At 40.5% G+C, this 18,675-nt stretch overlaps 1 protein-coding gene across 1 annotated transcript in view; it reads left to right on the top strand.

The window, feature by feature from the left end:
• Positions 1 to 18,675, top strand: part of PCSK2 (proprotein convertase subtilisin/kexin type 2) — a 123,983-nt gene that overhangs the window by 27,206 nt on the left and 78,102 nt on the right. Inside the window, exon 2 of the mRNA XM_075267381.1 lies at positions 11,319 to 11,423. Coding sequence (XP_075123482.1) covers positions 11,319 to 11,423 — 105 coding nt within the window. The remainder of the gene's footprint in view (positions 1 to 11,318; positions 11,424 to 18,675) is intronic.

Here is an 18,675-nt window from a genome sequence, read left to right on the forward strand (position 1 = left end):
GTATATAGTGTATACTCAGTGTGAATGCTCCGCTGTGGTTCCATAGGAATGAATGGAAGCAGCCGGCACACAGCCTTAACCCCCTGCGTGCCGGCTGCCTCCATTCATTCTAATGGGAGACTAAAGTAACATCTCTAGTAGCTACTTACCTCCAGAGATGGCTGCTCCAGTGTTCTTCGCCTCGCTGTCCCCTGCCTCCCAGGTTAGGAGAGTGTGGGCAGGTTAGGAGGCTGTGGGTGGGTACAGGGCAGGGAGTGCCTGTCCATACTCTCCTATTCATCCACCAATCCCACCACCATCCACCACCACCATCCACCATCATCCACCATCCCCAATACATGGACACTTGGCTTGGCCATGTTTTCTCAATAGGGAAAGAAGAGCAAGTAACTGTTAGAGACCTTTGGTGGCACATTGCTCCATTACAACAAAAGGATCGGGCATGTTCGAATCCAGTAGGTCCAACCTTTTTTCCCCAAAAATTTACCCTCAAGGGAAAGTTACGGCACCCCCATACACATTAGATAGCTAGCCAGTGTCACCAAAATAGTCAGGTTCAACCAATGGTCATCCATACATTTGACCAACTAGAGGACTGTTTCATTGACAGTCTTTTTTGGAGAAGCGCTGCTGGTTTTGTGAGAGTTTTTCCTGCATCTTTGTAGCCAAAGCTAATACAGAAGGAATGGGTGATATAAAGGGAGGACTCACACTTCTTCCTGTTGTCTCTGGCTCAGAAAACTGCATGAGAAACTGCAGTGACATTATACCATCAAATACTATGCGCAAAACCACCTTATATAACATTTCTGAGTTATTTGACAGCTGTCCTTTGTATAGAATCCCCATCAATTATTTAGGATGGAGAGAGTCTACAGAACATCTGTCTGTGGAGGACTTTGTTCTTCCATACAGTGGTCTGACACTCCTTTGCCCCTTGGTTATGTACCAGAATAGCTGAATGCATATTTATTAGAGATGAGCGAGTAGTATTTGATCGAGTGGGTATTCGATCGAATACTACGGTATTCTAAATACTCATACTCGATCGAATACTACTTGCTATTCAAATGAAAAAATTCGATGCAGAGCCAGCGTTGATTGGCCGAATGCTATACAGTTGGCCAATCAACGCTGGTTCTTCTCCTACCTTTAGAAGTCTTCTCCGCGCAGCGTCCCCGCAGCGTCTTCCGGCTCTGAATTCACTCTGCCAGGCATCGGGCCTGGGCAGAGCCGACTGCGCATGCCCGCGCTACAAGAAAATGGCCGCTTTCTTGTAGTGCGGGCATGCGCAATTCAGCCCGACCATCACTTGTGGACTTGGTAAGTTCAATTTGATCGAATGTTGCCTACCCCTGAAACGAGCATTTTTCCCCCATAGAGTATCAAAGGATTCGATATTCGATTCGAGTAGTAGAATATTGAGGGGCTACTTGAAACGAATATCGAACATTTTACTGTTCGCTCATCTCTAATATTTATACATTTTTGATAAACAGAAACTTAAATTTTTTCCCCCTACAATTTTTTTTTTTTTTTTTTAGAAATGTAAGATGCAGAAATACACTGTCTACCAACAAGTATTTGGACACCCATGCAAATGAAGGTACCTGCAGTTGTGATGTACGTCACACCTTCCGCCATTATATAGGAAACAGCATTGGCATTAGTCGCATGCAAGATGCCACGGTGTGCAGAGTTGTCCGATTTCGAGAAAGGGGTAATTGTGGGGTACCATAGAAATGGTGGCCTATGTGATTACGAAGTGGAAGGTGAACGGTGATTGTCGGAATGTGCCCCGAGTCGTCAGACCCCCGAAACTGGGAGATAGAAACCGTTGAGTGCTGGCCAGAGAAACTGCACCCAACCGATGGCTCACATACACCAGGAGTTTCAACAAGCATTCGGGAGTATTGTGTCCATCAATACCATCCATAAGGAAGCATCTGCTGGGGTCTACCAACTATTGGATAGGAATAAATGTGGTTTTTCTATTCTACCACAGGTGTCCAAATACATATTGGTAGACAGTGTACATCTGACCTCATCCTAGTACATATGAGATGGAGGTGGTCAATGACCACATCTAAGAACACATCTCACTTCATATTACTTGTACTCAAGATGGAGGAGGAAAATGATCAAAATATCCATTATAGGCCCAATCTTGATGCACCTATTTACATAACTGATGATCTGTTGATGTGGTCACAACGTGGAGGAAAGTACATGACATAGAGATGAAATCAATGACACAATTTGCAGGAGGTGTTGCTTTGCGGCTGAAGGATACGGGAGCCATTTTTCAAGAGGACCATGATGGATTGCCCACAGAACATTAGCCATTTTCTTTCTGGCCTAAAGGCCAACTGAATTGATGGAATATATGGATTTCATACTGCATGAGCTGAGCAATCATATTTCATGTACTAAAATCATATAGTTTTCTTATTATCACCAGTCACTCTAAATCAGTGTCAGCCAAATGCATCCTGAAGCGAACCACTTCTGAGATTAAAACCATTGATGGAATGAGCCAATAATCATTCAAATTGTCAATACGACTGGAATTTCTAGAAATTTGCACAGTCTCTATGGCAACGACTAATTGATACGATGTGCAAGGCTGCAGCCGTTTGTGGATCTGATCTTTAGTTTTTCTTTAATTTGCAACACAATTACAATTGATTTAGAAATAAAGAAGTTGCATGTGCAAGCGCAGAGTTAATTATAGAGAAGTAGGGGGTGGGATAATAATTAATCCATTGTGAATTAACACAGTAAACACAGATGTGTAATATTAAAATATGTTCTATTTAAGAGAATAGGTTTATGCAGAACATTTGTATCTATGTCATCCAAATGCGTGCTTGTTACAAAGTGAATTAATCTTAATTTATGATACTGAATTCCAGTCAGACTCCAAACACTTGGTTATTGGTGTGTAAGGTTGGCGTAAGCCTTGTGGCCTGGCTGCCGTAATCGCAGGCGATAACCGGTAATTTCTGGGCTGCACTTGTACTTGATATGCTGCATCTGTAGTTGCTATTGGTTTAAAGAGCTAATAGAGGTGCAGCCCGACAATTAGAAGTAATTCCATGTGATTACTGCAGCCTGGGCACCCTAAGACCTTTGGTAACAAGCAGTTGTCAGAGTAGTTCTTTATGATACCCTAAATTTGGCCTGGAAAATGGTAGAGGTGTTCTAAAAGGCAAGGTTTATATTGCCTGGGCTTTCTCTGCCTTTGAGCTCAAACCCTTAAAGGGGTTTCCCCCTCTCAGGGTTTTACCTGCCCTGCTGTCTTCTCTCTCCAATTGTAGCAGTGACAACCAAGTTGGTGAACAGTCTTAGCCCGTGTGATGTAAGGCTCAGACAAGCAGCAGACCCGCAGATGAACAGTGTGCTTAAACTAAATTGCCAAAAGCTAACTCTGGATTTTGCATTCAGCACTATTCTAGCCCTTATCAGGGCTCAGCAGGTGACAGCAGTTTGCAGAGAAAGAGAGAAAAATAATGATTATAGGTGGCCAGAAACAGGGGCTGAAACAATAGTCTGACCACTTCTATAGATAGATAGCAGAGATGGCCTGTAATCTAGATTACGAGCTGTGAACCCTAAGGAAACATGTTTAACTGAATCTAACTAACTGAGAAAGATAGATAAAGCATCATAATAGGTAAAGCACTTTAGTTAAAGGGGCTTTACATGATGCTTTAATTGAGGATCCTCAATTGAAGATCCTTTGGGGTCCAACACCTGGGACCCCCTGTAGAAGCATGGTTTGAAGTGGCACTGGTGCTCCGTCATCACCATCAGACCATGTGAAGTCCAGGTCATCAGTCACATGGCATGATCACGGGTCAGTCCTATTCAAGTGAATGGACTGAGCTGTAATAGCAGGCGAGGCAGCTCCACAGTTCTTGGTACTGAAGTAGCTGCAATCCTCAAATGCCAAGGATAGGTCATCAATTAAATAACTCCCAGAAAAACCATTTCAGCTTCAGCTTTGAATATGATCTTGGATATAGAAATACCCCTTTAACCCTGCTGTTCTGTTCGCATTTGCTATACACTTGTACTGTTCCCGGGTCAATATGACCCGACCTATTAATTCTTGATTTTTAGCTACTCTAATTGTTTTATTTGAATACTTTTTTCATTCAAATACTTTATGTGAACATGTTTGATCATAAACAAAAGAAAAACTTAAATTCAAACTTAATTTTTTTTTTTTTTTCCTAAAAAGGTTACAAGGGCTTTTTGCAATTATCTTCGATTGTTGACATTCTGCACACAAATAATAAAGAAGCTTTACATTACTATTACTAAAACATGAAATTTATCTTTTTGAAAACAAATTTTATAAATCAACAAATGAAAAATCATAAAAACTTCAACCATTTTAGAAAGAAAAAAGAAAAAACTGAACATGTTCATGCGTTTTTACACTGAGCACAATAATAAGACACATGTCCTTTACACAGATATTTTGAACATCCAGCACATGTCAGATTAGTCTTATTGTCACAGGAAGATGGACAGAAGCTCCATCTCTTCCTTTTTTTGCTGGTGGCTGTGCTGGTGGAGGCCGTGGATGTGGAGTCTCTTTCTTGAGCATGCTGGACACTTTTTACAATGGCTGCTGCTCCCTCACTTTTGGGGGTCACTTTTCTGCTCTCAATATATGGCCTCACCAGGGATTTTCCCAATTCCTCAATAAATAATCTTCTTTTATGCAGCTTATTCTGGTTCCAATCAGGGTCGATTTCTCTCCATAAGACAAATGCATTGTATGCAGAAACGTCCAGTATGTTATAAAATAAAATCATTGGCCACCGATTGGTTTTGCGTTTGCATGTATATGTTGATATTACTTGGTCTAAAGTATCAACTACTCCCTTTGTGGCATTATAATCCAAAATAATGTCAGGCTTTCTGTCTTCTCCATCACTTACGGCATTGTCATGGTGCATTGTGCTCATTAGAATTACCTGTTTGGTTTTTTTTGGAACATAAGAAACAACAGTTGTATTTCCAGAAAAATAAAAAGTTGAACTGTCCACCTCTCTCTTGCTAAGGATACCTTGCGGTAGTTCAGGTTTGTTTTTTCTCATAGTACCCAGCATGGTAAGTTGTTTTTTCTTCAACATCTGGCCTAGTTGATAGGATGTAAAAAAGTTGTTGCATGTGACATTTTGTCCTTTTAGTCCATGAGTCAAATCTAGAACAACACGCATACCCTGATTTTTTTCAGGTCTTTCATCAGGGGCTTTTCCTGTATACACTTGAACATTTAGAGCGTATGAACTTTTGCCGTCGCAAAGTGTCCAGATCTTGATGCCATATTTTGCTGGCTTACTTGGTATATATTGTCTGAATGGGCACCTACCTCGGAATGCCACCAGTTGCTCATCAACAGTTACATTTTCACCACTGTTATACAATTTTGGTAGAATCTCTACCCATTGATTCCAAACATTTCTAATAGGGGCTAGTTTATCTTTAGCTCTTCTTTCCATTCTATCTGATTTAGAATCAAACTGCAGTACTCTCGAAATGTCATGAAACCTTTCAAGACACATTGTAGCTCTAAATATGTGGCGACCGGTTTCGCAATTCCACAAACTTTTACCCTTTGAATGATAGACAACCAGTCTCCTCTCTCACAAACAGACTAGATAATTACTTGCTTACTGATAAGAACAGTGAAACCACCACCATTTGGGGATGAAGAACACATAAAAAACCATAACTTTTGCAGTAAGAAATAATCAGAGACCTGTAGAACAGTATAAAATGCTATCGGGTCATATTGACCCGAACAGTACAAGTGTAAAAATCAGCATGTAGCAAAAAGTAAACAAAAAAAAGAAAACAAAAACAAAAAAAAATGTAGAGCTCCACAAATGAGGAAAAGTCAAGGAACCACTAGTTTCAAATCCACATTTTAAAAAATCTGCAGGGTCTCAAAAATGATTTTGGGTCATATTGACCCGAACAGAACAGCAGGGTTAATATTGTTTCTAGTATAGTATGCTTGTATTTCTTTTGATGTTCTCATGTTGTGCATTTTGCATGTTGTGCCACGTATTGTCATCAATGTGCCTTTAAAGGGATATCCAGTTAATGTTAAGTTATCTCCTATCCACTGGTTAGGGGATAACTGCTAGATCGGTAGGTGTCCAAATACTGGGACCCCAAAATAATCACCATAACCCTTGTAACATTTTTCTCTGTGCTTGAAGACCATGTCCATAAGCAGTTGAATAGAGCGGTGATTGTCCAAGTACGCTTCTACTCCATTCAGTTCCATGGGAATGCCAAAGAGAAGTCGATAGCAGTAACTGGACAGCAATCCCATACAGTTTAAAGGTGTAACTGTTGATCCATTCAATTCATCCAGGCCATCTTGATGATGGGTGGAATGGGGAACACAGGACTCCCATACTGACCAACAGATCTCAAGTGATCTAGTAGTTATTCAGAGGATAGGTGAGAACTTACTTATCCCTTCATGTAAGCAATTACTGAAAACTAAAGGAATTCTCTATGTCCATGTTCAATAACAGTCAACCAAATTAGAATGAATTATCTATAAGTCAAGCAGTTGTTGGTATCCACATTATTTGTAGATTAGTATTCTAGGGACATTCTAGTCGCACATGCTGTAAGAACCCGTAGACTCGTATTTTACACCATCCTTTATGGGGTCATCTTTCTTTGGCTCCAGGTGAGTTGTGTTTCATTATATGTTGTCTAGGTTTCTGCTAATAAAATTTAATGTCTAAGGTAAATCATCACTATAAACAATTTACTATTATGTACGTTGTCGCAGATCTCAAGAGTTTTTTCCGCTCTGAGACTGCTTCAGGGGCTGGAGACAGATACTTTGTTTTCTGGTACCTAAGAGAGATGTCCATGGAAAGAGAGTTCCATCTATATCATATCGATCTCCTAACACCCTGCTGTTGTTGTTTATTTGTGCCCTAGGAGGATAAGACTGCATAAAGCGCTAGAGAGAAAATACAATGCAATCTATACCACGCCATGACATAGTAACACTGATAGGGTCTTTATGTCTTATCAGATATAGGATCACATTAGGTACAATGTTCTGAAATATAACCATGGCTCTTGCTACTTAAAGGGATTCTGTCAGCTTCTACATGGCTATAAAAGTAGGCATAGTGTCTTTCATGCCCATACTCTACAAATGAGTTTGTTTGTTAAGTAAATGAGATGACTGAACTTCCAAGGATGTGGATTCTTTATTCCATCCAGCCGTGCTTCATTCCTGTTCCACTGGAGATAACCTTACATTAACTGCACAGGAGCAGGGTGGGTGCCGAGACAGAAAAGACAAAGTAATGGATGATGCTCAGGCTAGGAAACCATGCCCCTATGGCTCCAGGCGTCATATTTACATAAAAACAGAGTTAGGATCAACTTTATCTGGCGCGTTGGCTTGCTTTGAATCACCCAAATCCTCTCTAGGAGGAAGGAATTGCATTACTGTAGTGATATTATCACATAAGTTACAACAACCATCAGGTTGTGGACCCACTATGTCACCTAACAGGTTTGGGCTGGGTCACTCATAGAGTTTGACTAGCCTAGAGGCTCCAGGGCAACACACCAGGGGGCAGACAAGAGTCATCAGGTAAAGGCTAAGTTTAGAACAGAAGGAGTTAGGGCAAAGTCAGGAATTCTACAACAGGACAGGTTCATAGATCAGAGACAAGCCAGGGTCAGACCCCGGAGATCAAGAGAATGGGGTCAGGTAACAGGAATGAAGCAGTAATAATAATGCCAATTTAATGTCTAGTGAAATGGAGTTCCTGCTTCTCCATCACTTAGGGGACGTTCATACTTGCGCCCCTCTCTGCTCTTTGGGTTTCCATCCTAATCCTCGGAGAAACTGTATAGGGGACGGCTTGCCGGTGGTCAGTTTAAAAACCTATTCATTTGAATGTCCGTATGAAGCCTCTCCGCAGTGAAACCACATTTTTTTGCATGTACACAAAGGGCTCCATGTACTGTACATGATGACGTATGTGAAGTATTACAGTAGGAACCATCTTATACTATTGACTGACTTTGTTTGTATTTTTCTGTACTTATTACTAATACAGTGAAGTTGTTGCATCTCAATAGCTTTTTGGGAATCCTGAGCTTCTGTTCATCATGTGAACATTTTTCTTGTCCAAATTGTTGAAAAAGCAATGACACGTTTCTTGCTGTCATCTTTCAGTGGATAAAAATCAGTTTCTGGTTATTGATAATGGAAAATTGCAGAACTTTTCATTATACAAACAATAACATTTGTCTCTCTCTCTTGCTTTTTTACGGTCCATGTAGATGATCTGTCCTAATTTTGGCCTTTTTTCCGAATTCACTAAATAGACCCAAGTCTAAGAGGGATCTGTGAAAATGGCTGTTACATGAATGCAAAGTCGTAGTGGATTGTTCACTATCCCTTTCTCCCCTCGTTGTCATGAAATGTACAAATTGCAATGTCTGTAGGGAGGTTGATACTCAAGCTTTTTTGACCACCATTAACCTATAGGCAGATGTGTAGGGTAGGCAGCTTTATTGTGGGTTTTCTATCTTTCCTACCTATAGCCTTAATGTTGGATTATATTGGATGATCCTCTCTTAGTCCTTTCGAGGATTGTTCACTATTAGAGATGAGCGAACACTAAAATGTCCGAGGTTCGAAATCCGATTCGAACAGCCGCACACTGTTCGAACGGATTTCGAACCCCATTATAGTCTATGGGGGGAAATGCTTGTTTCAGGGGTACGCAAAATTCGATAAAATTATACTTACCAAGTCCACGAGTGACGGTCGGGCTGGATTCTCCTTGAAGTCTTCTCCCGGCGCAGCGCCCCCGCGGCATCTTCCAGCTCTGAATTCAATACTTTTAATGCGTATAGGTCTTTCTGTCCCCAACACAGATGTGAACAGGGTCTCAGATGAGCGGAGATAAAGCAGAAAATGTCACATATATGTCCACCTTGGCACTTTTACAAAGGTGATAACAGTAAAGGGTACTCTATGGAAGCAGTAGGCTGCACTATACTAAACATATTACATCAATATCTGGTGATAGAAGAATTTTTTTAAATAAATAAATAAAATATACATTAATATTTGGGGCTTCACTTAAAGAAAATCACCTATTTTCTGTTAAACATATTTTAAATAATGTTTGGTGAGTTTGTTTGTTTTTTTAGTTTTCTCGTTATCTATTTTTAAAAATATGCCTAAAAATCCTGCAGTTCTGACTCTGGCCACTAAGCCAAATGATGTGCTGAGACTTCCCGTTTTCTATTTTCTTTGCAGCAGCCACCTGACTTATCAGTAGTGCAGCTTTTATGTATATAAAGAGATAAGATACTTATATATGGTACTAAAATTTCTGCATCATTTTTGTGAGAATCAGGAAGCATCCATGATAAATCTATGCATGCTATAGCTTCCTGGACGCCAGTATTTTCAGTATACAGGCTCATTTCATTATTGCACCTCCACACTCTGCTATACAGTAGACAAGGGGCGTATTATGACTTATCTGTTCGGAAAAAACATTTACGAACCAGGAGGCATGGCTTTACTTTACGAAAACGCTACAGATATTTATATTGATAAGCTTTCTTATCATAAAATTTCCGACCCCTCTAACCATCTTATTCATCTTAGCTGTAACCTTTAGCTTCTGTGATTCATTATAACACCGCAGCCCCTTGGGGATGGCAACACTTTTTACAATTCAGAATCAAGGGAGACAGACGGTCGAAAGATAGATAAATGTCAATAGAGATGAATTATCATTTTAAAGGTCACGTGTTCAATAAACCTTTAACTGTGCGCACTTCATAGGGGCCGCTCTTTGGCTGGTGTAATTTTTTGATATTAAGGTATTCTATTAACACTTCTATAAAGTTCACAGGAAAAAAAAAATATGCAAATGAATTTACCTAATTGGAAAATTGAACAATGCGCCTAGAGCAAAGTATTACAAGGTAACTTCTTATTAATTAAAAGACAACTTTTAGAAAAAGTCTTGTGACTTAATATAGAAACCAAACCAAAAAATCCTGATTTACAATCGATCGATTAATTACAAGTGATGCAGCGCAGGCTGGAAATGTATATTACACCTACAACACTCTAATAAAGATTTGGACAATAAAACAAAACAATAGGTAAGTAATAAGAAATGGAGAGACTTCTATCTCCGGCCCGCTGTCCCCAGGCCCTGTGCTGGCATCTATACTAGTAGATTGAAGGACCTGAAACATGACGTCATCAAAGGTCCTTCAATCTACTAACACAGGCTCAGTGTCTTTTGTGGGCGGAGCTACCTGGATTGTACAGGTCAGTGTACAATGGGGGGAATGGGTTATAGGCTGTGAGCAGTGCCGCACCTCCCATGAGGCGGCCTGAAGCGACCACTTCAGGCAGCGCTATGCCAGGGCCACAGGGAGGGCGGCATTTTTGCAGACCTAAGCCAGTCCAGGACAAGCTGTCCTGGACTGGCTTAGGGTCATTGTCACTGAGCGGTGGATTGGGGAGGCCACTGGAGCAGCGCTGCTCCAGCGGCCACCCCTCACGCTCAGGCAGAGAGCAGGTCCTCTCCGTGCCTGCTCTCTGCCTGCTAAAAACGATCGCTCTGCTCGGCCCCGCCCCCTCTGTGCGCCGCCACGCCGCCGCCTTCTGCTCGGCCCCACCCCTCCTCCCGGCTTTCTGACGTCTGCTTCAGGCGGCAGAAACTAATGGTTCACCCCTGGCTGTGAGGAAGAGGCATACATGGGTGTGCAGGCTGTGTGTGAGAAAGAAGGGGAAATGGGGGTGCAGGCTATGGCTGAGCAAGAGTGTGGTGGAATGGGGAGTTCCCCCTCCAGATCACCCTCTTGCTTGCACACAGCTTGCACCCCCATTTCCCCTCTTGCTTATACACACCCTGTATCCCACGTCACCCACTTATTCATAAACTGCCTGCATGCCCATGTACCCCTCTTGGAGAGGGCCCCATGCCAAAAGTTCGCCATGGGGCCCCGCCATTCCTAGTTACGCCACTGTCTCTATACCTCTGTACCTATGTGATGTAAGTTCTCAGCCTACACCCAGCAAACAACGGTCGCTATATCTTGCACTGATTAAGGTTAAGCTCCTAATAGCTTCTTACAAGTAGGAATAGATGGTTCTGTAAGTAAATAGACTGCAGTGATCCTATTATCCATCATACTTTGCACATATCATGTGACATATTTTGCACATTTATAAAACATTTTTTTTTTTCCTTTTCCTTCAGCTCCCTTTTGCGGATACATTATATCATTTCTATGACAGTGGAGCTGCAAAGACCAGAAGAAAACGTAGCATCAAAAGCAGAAACCACTTAGAAATACATCCCAAGGTGAGTCCTCAATGCTACGTCTTTGTCATTTCTCTCCGCTGTTGGATTATGGCAACTTAAAAATGTGCAGTAAAAATGTATTTTAGTTCAGAAAAATCTTCAGCTTCTAGAATTATTCTGATTCATAATTGGAAATAACATCACTCTATATTTATACGTGCACTATAATATTTGTGCATGATTTATACAGATTTTTAAAGATTGTCTTTTGAAGAGTTTGCAAAAATATGAAATAGCCTTTTCTAACAATCTATTTTCCAAGAATTTAAATTTTTGTTTAATAAAGACGACTTAATTCTGCGTAACTTATCAAAGAGTATGCATGTAGAGGGTTTCTGACTTGTGCCTGGCTGACGTGGCTGCTTTGATCCAAAAACGGTGTCAGATCTGTCTATGGGTTGTGTCCAGTATTGCAGCTCTACTCCAGTAAAGTAAATGGGGCAAAGTTGCTCTCCACACAGAACCAGTGGTGCTGTTTTTTGGAAGAAAGGGGCTATGTTTTTTGCAATCATGGACAACTTAGTTGTGAACTAATAAAAAAAGATATATATATATATATATATATATATATATATATATATATATATATATAGCAGTGGCAAGCTACCTGGTAAAACTTGTACAACATACTGTGTTGGTTACAGATGCAATGGTTGCTGCAATTACACCTAGCCTATTGACACAATATTTTGCACCAGTAATACAGCAGGACCTGTTTGTTAATTTAAATGAATTGCCTGGCAGCATCTGCTTCCTGCTTCAGGGGTAAAATGAAATGGACCGAAGAGTTGACACCGGTATTAAAATCAATAGTTTATCAGGCTCTTCTATGATTGGTCCATTTTAATTCAGAACCAAAACACCTGCTTAATTCAAATGATGCAAAAGGCCGAATCACGGCAGGATCTCTGCTGATTTATCCTTAAGGAAAACTACTGCATAGGGTGGCAGTGGTGAAAAAAAAATTGCATAGGAACCACTGCTGCTACTGCTTACAGCAGCCCTGCTACATATAGGACTTTGGCTAAATTCAAATGGAACCATGGTTGGTACCAATATCATTTCTTTCTTCACCCCTGGCTCCATTGAAATGCTTATCCCTGGACTGTCGTATTCTTAAAGTACTTGGATAAATCATAGTAAAGCAGCAACAGCAAAAAGCAGTGGCAGAAGTTCCGCTATCATACTGTATTTTATTTTTTTTTTCTCATGTAGACAGCAGGAGAACTGTAGGAGGGAGGGAGACATGGTAGAAGAGGAAGCTGCTGCCCTGCAATTCACATGAATTGTTGTAATACAAACACACTGCAAATTAACATCAAACTAATGTGTACTGTTTGTAATGTAAAACAACAACTACACATCTCTTTTACGACAGTCTGCGTCTAGTAACCCATAGGTGCAGTAATCTATATTCTGCTAACTTATTTCCAGTTTTCTCAGGTTCCATTGGATTTCTCATATCTGTAGACAGAACAATTTACACAATATATTAGATATAAATTTGGGAATTTCTGTTTAGCCACTTTTCTAAAATACTATATCAGAGCATCTAGACTGATAATCCTAGAAAGACCTCCTTTATCTCATGCACACTGAATCTATGCAGCTATTTGTCACATTTGTCGTTGCTAAGATGCATATCCTTGAGGCATGCTCTCTGCTAACCCAAATCTAGGGCTTCTTCTTAGTGAGACGTTGCGTTGTAAAATCACAACATATAATGGTTTGCAGTCGCTCATAGAAATCCACTGTACTTAGTCCCCAAATGAAGATGAAAGAATATTTAAAGTGACTTCTAATCTGGCAGCCGGAGCCCATTTATGCCACAAAGGCTGGATTTGCTATGTCTGGACACACTGAAAGGGCACAGTATCAGCTATGTGAAGCACAAATCCGCAGCAAATGATGAGTTTTCTCCAGAAATACCATTTTGATTCTGTCTTTTCCTCTAAATATGTAACAAAAGCAGAAAAGAGTGGAAATCCCTTGTAGCATACTATATAATGTACAGTGGATTATATCACATTTCTATAAGGGTACTACTTATGGACATCAAGATTCCAGTAGGAAATGCAAGATCCAAATGGCATGTCATTAGACACTGTTCTCTCAATTCGTTAGATTCTCAGAAGCGGGCCTGAAGCTATAAGGGATTTATGTCATAGTTTATCTAAATGCCATAAAAGCAGAAGATGTTTTCAAGGCTTTTATTACTGATTTTCAGATAGTGAGGGTATTGCACCCAGCACCCTACTGATCAGCGGTATTGCACCCAGCACCCCTACTGACCAGCTGATTGAAGGGATTGTGGCACTCAAATGATCACTGAAACCTCTTCTTAGCCATTGGGACATCTGGAGGAAATTATTTGGGATATAAATGCCAGAAGAGAGTGAGTGGCTGCCCCCCCCTCCCCATGATAAAAGAAGCACACCTGCTGCTGATTCTAGGTTTATGAATAGAGATGAGCGAGTAGTACTCAATCGAGTAGGTATTCGATCGAATACTACGATATTCGAAATACTTGTACTCGATTGAGTACCACTCGCTGTTTGAATGTAAAAGTTCGATGCAGAACCAGCATTGATTGGCCGAATGCTATACAGTCGACCAATCAATGCTGGTTCTTCTCCTACCTTTAGAAGTCTTCTCCGTGCAGCGTCCCCGCGGCGTCTTCCGGCTCTTCATTCACTTTGCCAGGCATCAGGCCTGGGCAGAGCCGACTGCGCATGTCCGCTTGTAGTGTGGGCATGCGCAGTTGGCTCTGCCCAGGCCCGATGCCTGGCAGAGTGAATTCAGGGCTGGAAGACGCCGCAGGGACGCTGCACGGAGAAGACTTCTCGGAGGATCCAGCCCGACCTTCACTCGTGGACTTGGTAAGTATAATTTCATCGAATGTTGCCTACCCCTGAAATGAGCGTTTTCCCCCCATAGATTATAATAGGGTTCGATATTCGATTCGAGTAGTCAAATATTGAGGGGCTACTCGAAACGAATATCGAACCTCGGACATTTTACTGTTCGCTCATCTCTAGTTACGAAGACTGGTATTAATAATGCCAGTCTTTATAAATGTTCCCCGCTGTCCCTAACTCAACATCAGGAGGGCACTAGGACGTAGATAAGCTACACAGATCTAAAAACAGCAACTGAACAGGGAGTCAATCCGAATAACGCTATGTTCACACTAGCATTTGAGTCTCCCCAGATTTTGCTTAAAATTGGCAGAGAGAAAAGTCCTGCATGGAGTTTTCTCTCCACCAGGTTCAGTATAAAAATGGCGGAAACTGGACGTTTCCGCAAGTAAGCTGCTGTTCACAACAGATGGGTCAGTTATGTAACGGACACGGATTGCGCCTGAAAGATCCCATTCGTTGTAATGTTATTCTAATATGTCACACTTCTCCTTTTAGGATACTTTTGCCTGATATTATACGACAAAGAAATGTTATGTAACCATAAAACAGATCTCAGGCATCCGCAGATTTCTACGCTACAGATATCAGCAGATGTTAAATGCAAATTCTTAAATACACATGAAAATATGAAAGATTTTGCAGACGGATAATGTTTCTTCCACTTGCATTCTAAAATGCTGATAATAACATTATGACGGTTATAAACTGTTTTCTCATTAACATATGTATACTTATGCAATGTAAATTTTAGTCAATAATGCAACGTCTTGAATGCGGAGAAGACTTGTTATGTTTCGTTTTACAACTTCATTATCATTTTACAATTTCACTAAAATTTGATCAGGGCCTCTAACTGGGAGACGTACTGTAAGCTTGGCATGTTGTTCATGCCCGCGACTATCCCCAGAGAGAAATTCTAATAAGATATGGAAGGCAAAGTGTAGACTGAATCTACAACACCTATATGTGTCACCAGCAACTGCAACATAGCAAGCTTTACCCAATGGCTTCCATCTGTGGTCGAAGGGTTAGTCTCATGACACAACATCTTACCATGCCATACTGTACTATTCATTTGCCCATTACATACCATACTGTACCATTCATTTGCCCATTATTGTGCCATACTGTACCATTCATTTGCCCATCATTGTGCCATACTGTATTATTCATTTGCCCATTACATGCCATACTGTACTATTCATTTGCCTATTACTGTTCCCATTCATTTGGAATTCAAATGCCAAAGAATAACTCTAAAGTTGGAAGCAAAACAATAATTTTGACATAGTATACCATAGTAGCCAGTCCTTAATACCGTAGTAACCAGTCCTTAATACTGTAGTAGCCAGTCCTTAATACTGTAGTAGCTAGTCCTTAATACTGTTCTAGCCAGTCTTTAATACTGTAGTAGGCAGTCCTTAATACAGTAGTAGCCTGTCCTTAATACCGTAGTAACCAGTTCTTAATACTGTAGTAGTCAGTCCTTAATACTGTAGTAGCCTGTCCTTAATACCGTAGTAGCCAGTCCTTAATACTGTAGTAGTCAGTCCTTAATACTGTAGTAGCCTGTCCTTAATACCGTAGTAACCAGTCCTTAATACTGTAGTAGCCTGTCCTTAATACCGTAGTAGCCAGTCCTTAATACTGTAGTAGTCAGTCCTTAATACTGTAGTAGCCAGTCCTTAATACCGTAGTATCCAGTCCTTAATACTGTAGTAGCCAGTCCTTAATACCGTAGTAACCAGTCCTTAATACCGTAGTAGCCAGTCCTTAATACCGTAATAGCCAGTCCTTAATACTGTAGTAGCCAGTCCTTAATACTGTAGTAGCCTATCCTTAATACTGTAGTAGTCAGTCCTTAATACCGTAGTAGCCAGTCCTTAATACCGTAGTAGCCAGTCCTTAATACCGTAGTAGCCAATCCTTAATACTGTAGTATCCAGTCCTTAATAAAGTAGTAGCCAGTCCTTAATACTGTAGTAGCCAGTCCTTAATACTGTAGTAGCCAGTCCTTAATACTGTAGTAGCCTATCCTTAATAATTTAGTAGCCAGTCCTTAATACTGTAGTAGCCAGTCCTTAATACTGTAGTAGCCAGCCCTTAAACCGTAGTAGCCAGTCCTTAATACTGTAGTAGCCAGCCCTTAATACCGTAGTAGCCAGTCCTTAATATTGTAGTAGCCAGTCCTTAATACCGTAGTAGCCTGTCCTTAATAAAGTAGTAGCCAGTCCTTAATACTGTAGTAGCCAGTCCTTAATACTGTAGTAGCCAGTCCTTAATACTGTAGTAGCCTGTCCTTAATACTGTAGTAGCCAGTCCTTAATACTGTAGTAGCCAGTCTTTAATACTGTAGTAGCCAGTCCTTAATACTGTAGTAGCCAGTCCTTAAACACTTCATATGGAGACACTTGAGTAGCTTTGAGAAGCTGTTATATAACTTATCTCTTACTGGTCATCCTGAATTACAAATTTTATTTTGTGTTCAATGTTCGGCTTAATGTCTGTGCAAAATAAGCTCTGGCGATATTCATTCTAGGTTGTGTATGGCGACATAAATAATACTTCATTGCTGAGATACGTCTAAGCTGCTCGACAGTGTATATCTGTCAGAAAGCTATTAAAGGGCTTTAACAGTAACCAGAATGAATACTGCTATGAATGCCAATAAGGATGCGTATAGTATAGCAGTATGAATAAAGCATTGGACTATATAACAGGCTACACTGTGACATAAGGCAAGTGAGGCCTTTCCATTTTTCTGATTAATTCAATAAAAGGAGTTCTCTGGGCTAAAAATACTGATGACCCAACCAAAAGATTGCTAAATATCAGATCTGCTTAGTTCACGGATCATAAGTTCTTAGCAGCTAATACACAGAGAATGGCGCAGGAAGCAGACAGCTCCGTTCTGTGTAGTGGCTGAACTGAGTCATTACACCTTAGTTCCCTACCAAAAGAATGGGAGCTGGTACTGCATTGGTTAATAAAACTGAAGATCAGTTAAGTGTGAACATATCTGTACAAGACATATTTCTTCTAGAAATGGTACGCCTTCAACATTTTGTGCCGAAAAACAAGCATAAAAATAATGTTGCACATTTTCTTCTAACATAATGCACAGTTTATTAAAATTTTCTCCGAAGGACGCTTTCAGTATTTCATCATTTAAAAACAATCTAGGAGGAGAAAAAATCAAACATGTCAATCATTTTAGCATTTTCCTGCTCTTCTTTAGACTTTTAGTTGTCAAAATACCCGAGAGTCTTGTGAACACGACAAAATGAAATCAAACAAAGGTAATTTTGTTATATTATGTAACCACGGCTCTGTTAACTGTCTCCACCTCCGAAAATAAGAATGAAGATGAAGAAAGGACACGAGGGTGCGGGTAATGGAGCGACCTGTAAGACATAGGCTGTAGGTAGGGCTTAATAGGATAAAAGATAGGGCTAGAATTCTAGACATCTAGAAGGTAGATAAGAGGTATTAGCCGGAAGGATATATTGTATAGGATCAAGGATAAGCCGCCAATATTGTAGTGGTGAGAGAAACCGAAGATTTTATCCTTCATATATATTGGGCAAACAAAGGCTTTACAACCATGTCATGGCAGTCAACTTTTCCACTTTTATCTACCGTAGCAAAGTGTCAATGTATGACTGACATGTCTATCCATTATCCCGGGGACATAAACCCTGCACGAGCATGACTAAATGAGTACTTATCAAAAAGACCTGTAAAACTTAGTTTATCATATGACAGATGGGGCGTCAAACCAAGATTGCCTGCCATGACATGGTTGTAAAGCCTTTGTTTGCCCAATATATATGAAGGATAAAATCTTCAGGTTCTCTCACCACTACTATATTGGTGGCTTATCCTTGATCCTATACAATATATCCTTCCGGCTAATATATATGTATAGGTCTATATGATTTTAACATATCGGGAGAAATCTTGATAACACCCTGAGTGAGAGTCCTACTTACCCTGCGCATACAACTACCAACTTTCCCTGTGGCTACAGAGAGGCTTACAAGCAATCACTGATGGCGGAGTAAGTAGGACTCTCATTGTTTCTCTTAGTAGTCCTATCCTAATTTACTCTGAAATTACCTATCCTGCGAAAAGAGTATGTAACAAAACTTAGTACTTTGTAGAAAACCCCTTTAAAGGGGCTCTATCACTGGATTTTTGCTATTTTAGATAAACATATTCCTGAATAACCTTTAAAAAGGCTATTCAAGTCCTGCTAATCGTTTGTTAAAATACCCCCCCATTTTAATTAATTGTCTTTTAAACATATATGTAATGAGCCCTCCGTACAC

This window comes from Leptodactylus fuscus, chromosome 3, assembly GCF_031893055.1.
Source record: "Leptodactylus fuscus isolate aLepFus1 chromosome 3, aLepFus1.hap2, whole genome shotgun sequence".
In the NCBI taxonomy this organism is placed as follows: Eukaryota; Metazoa; Chordata; class Amphibia; order Anura; family Leptodactylidae; genus Leptodactylus; species Leptodactylus fuscus.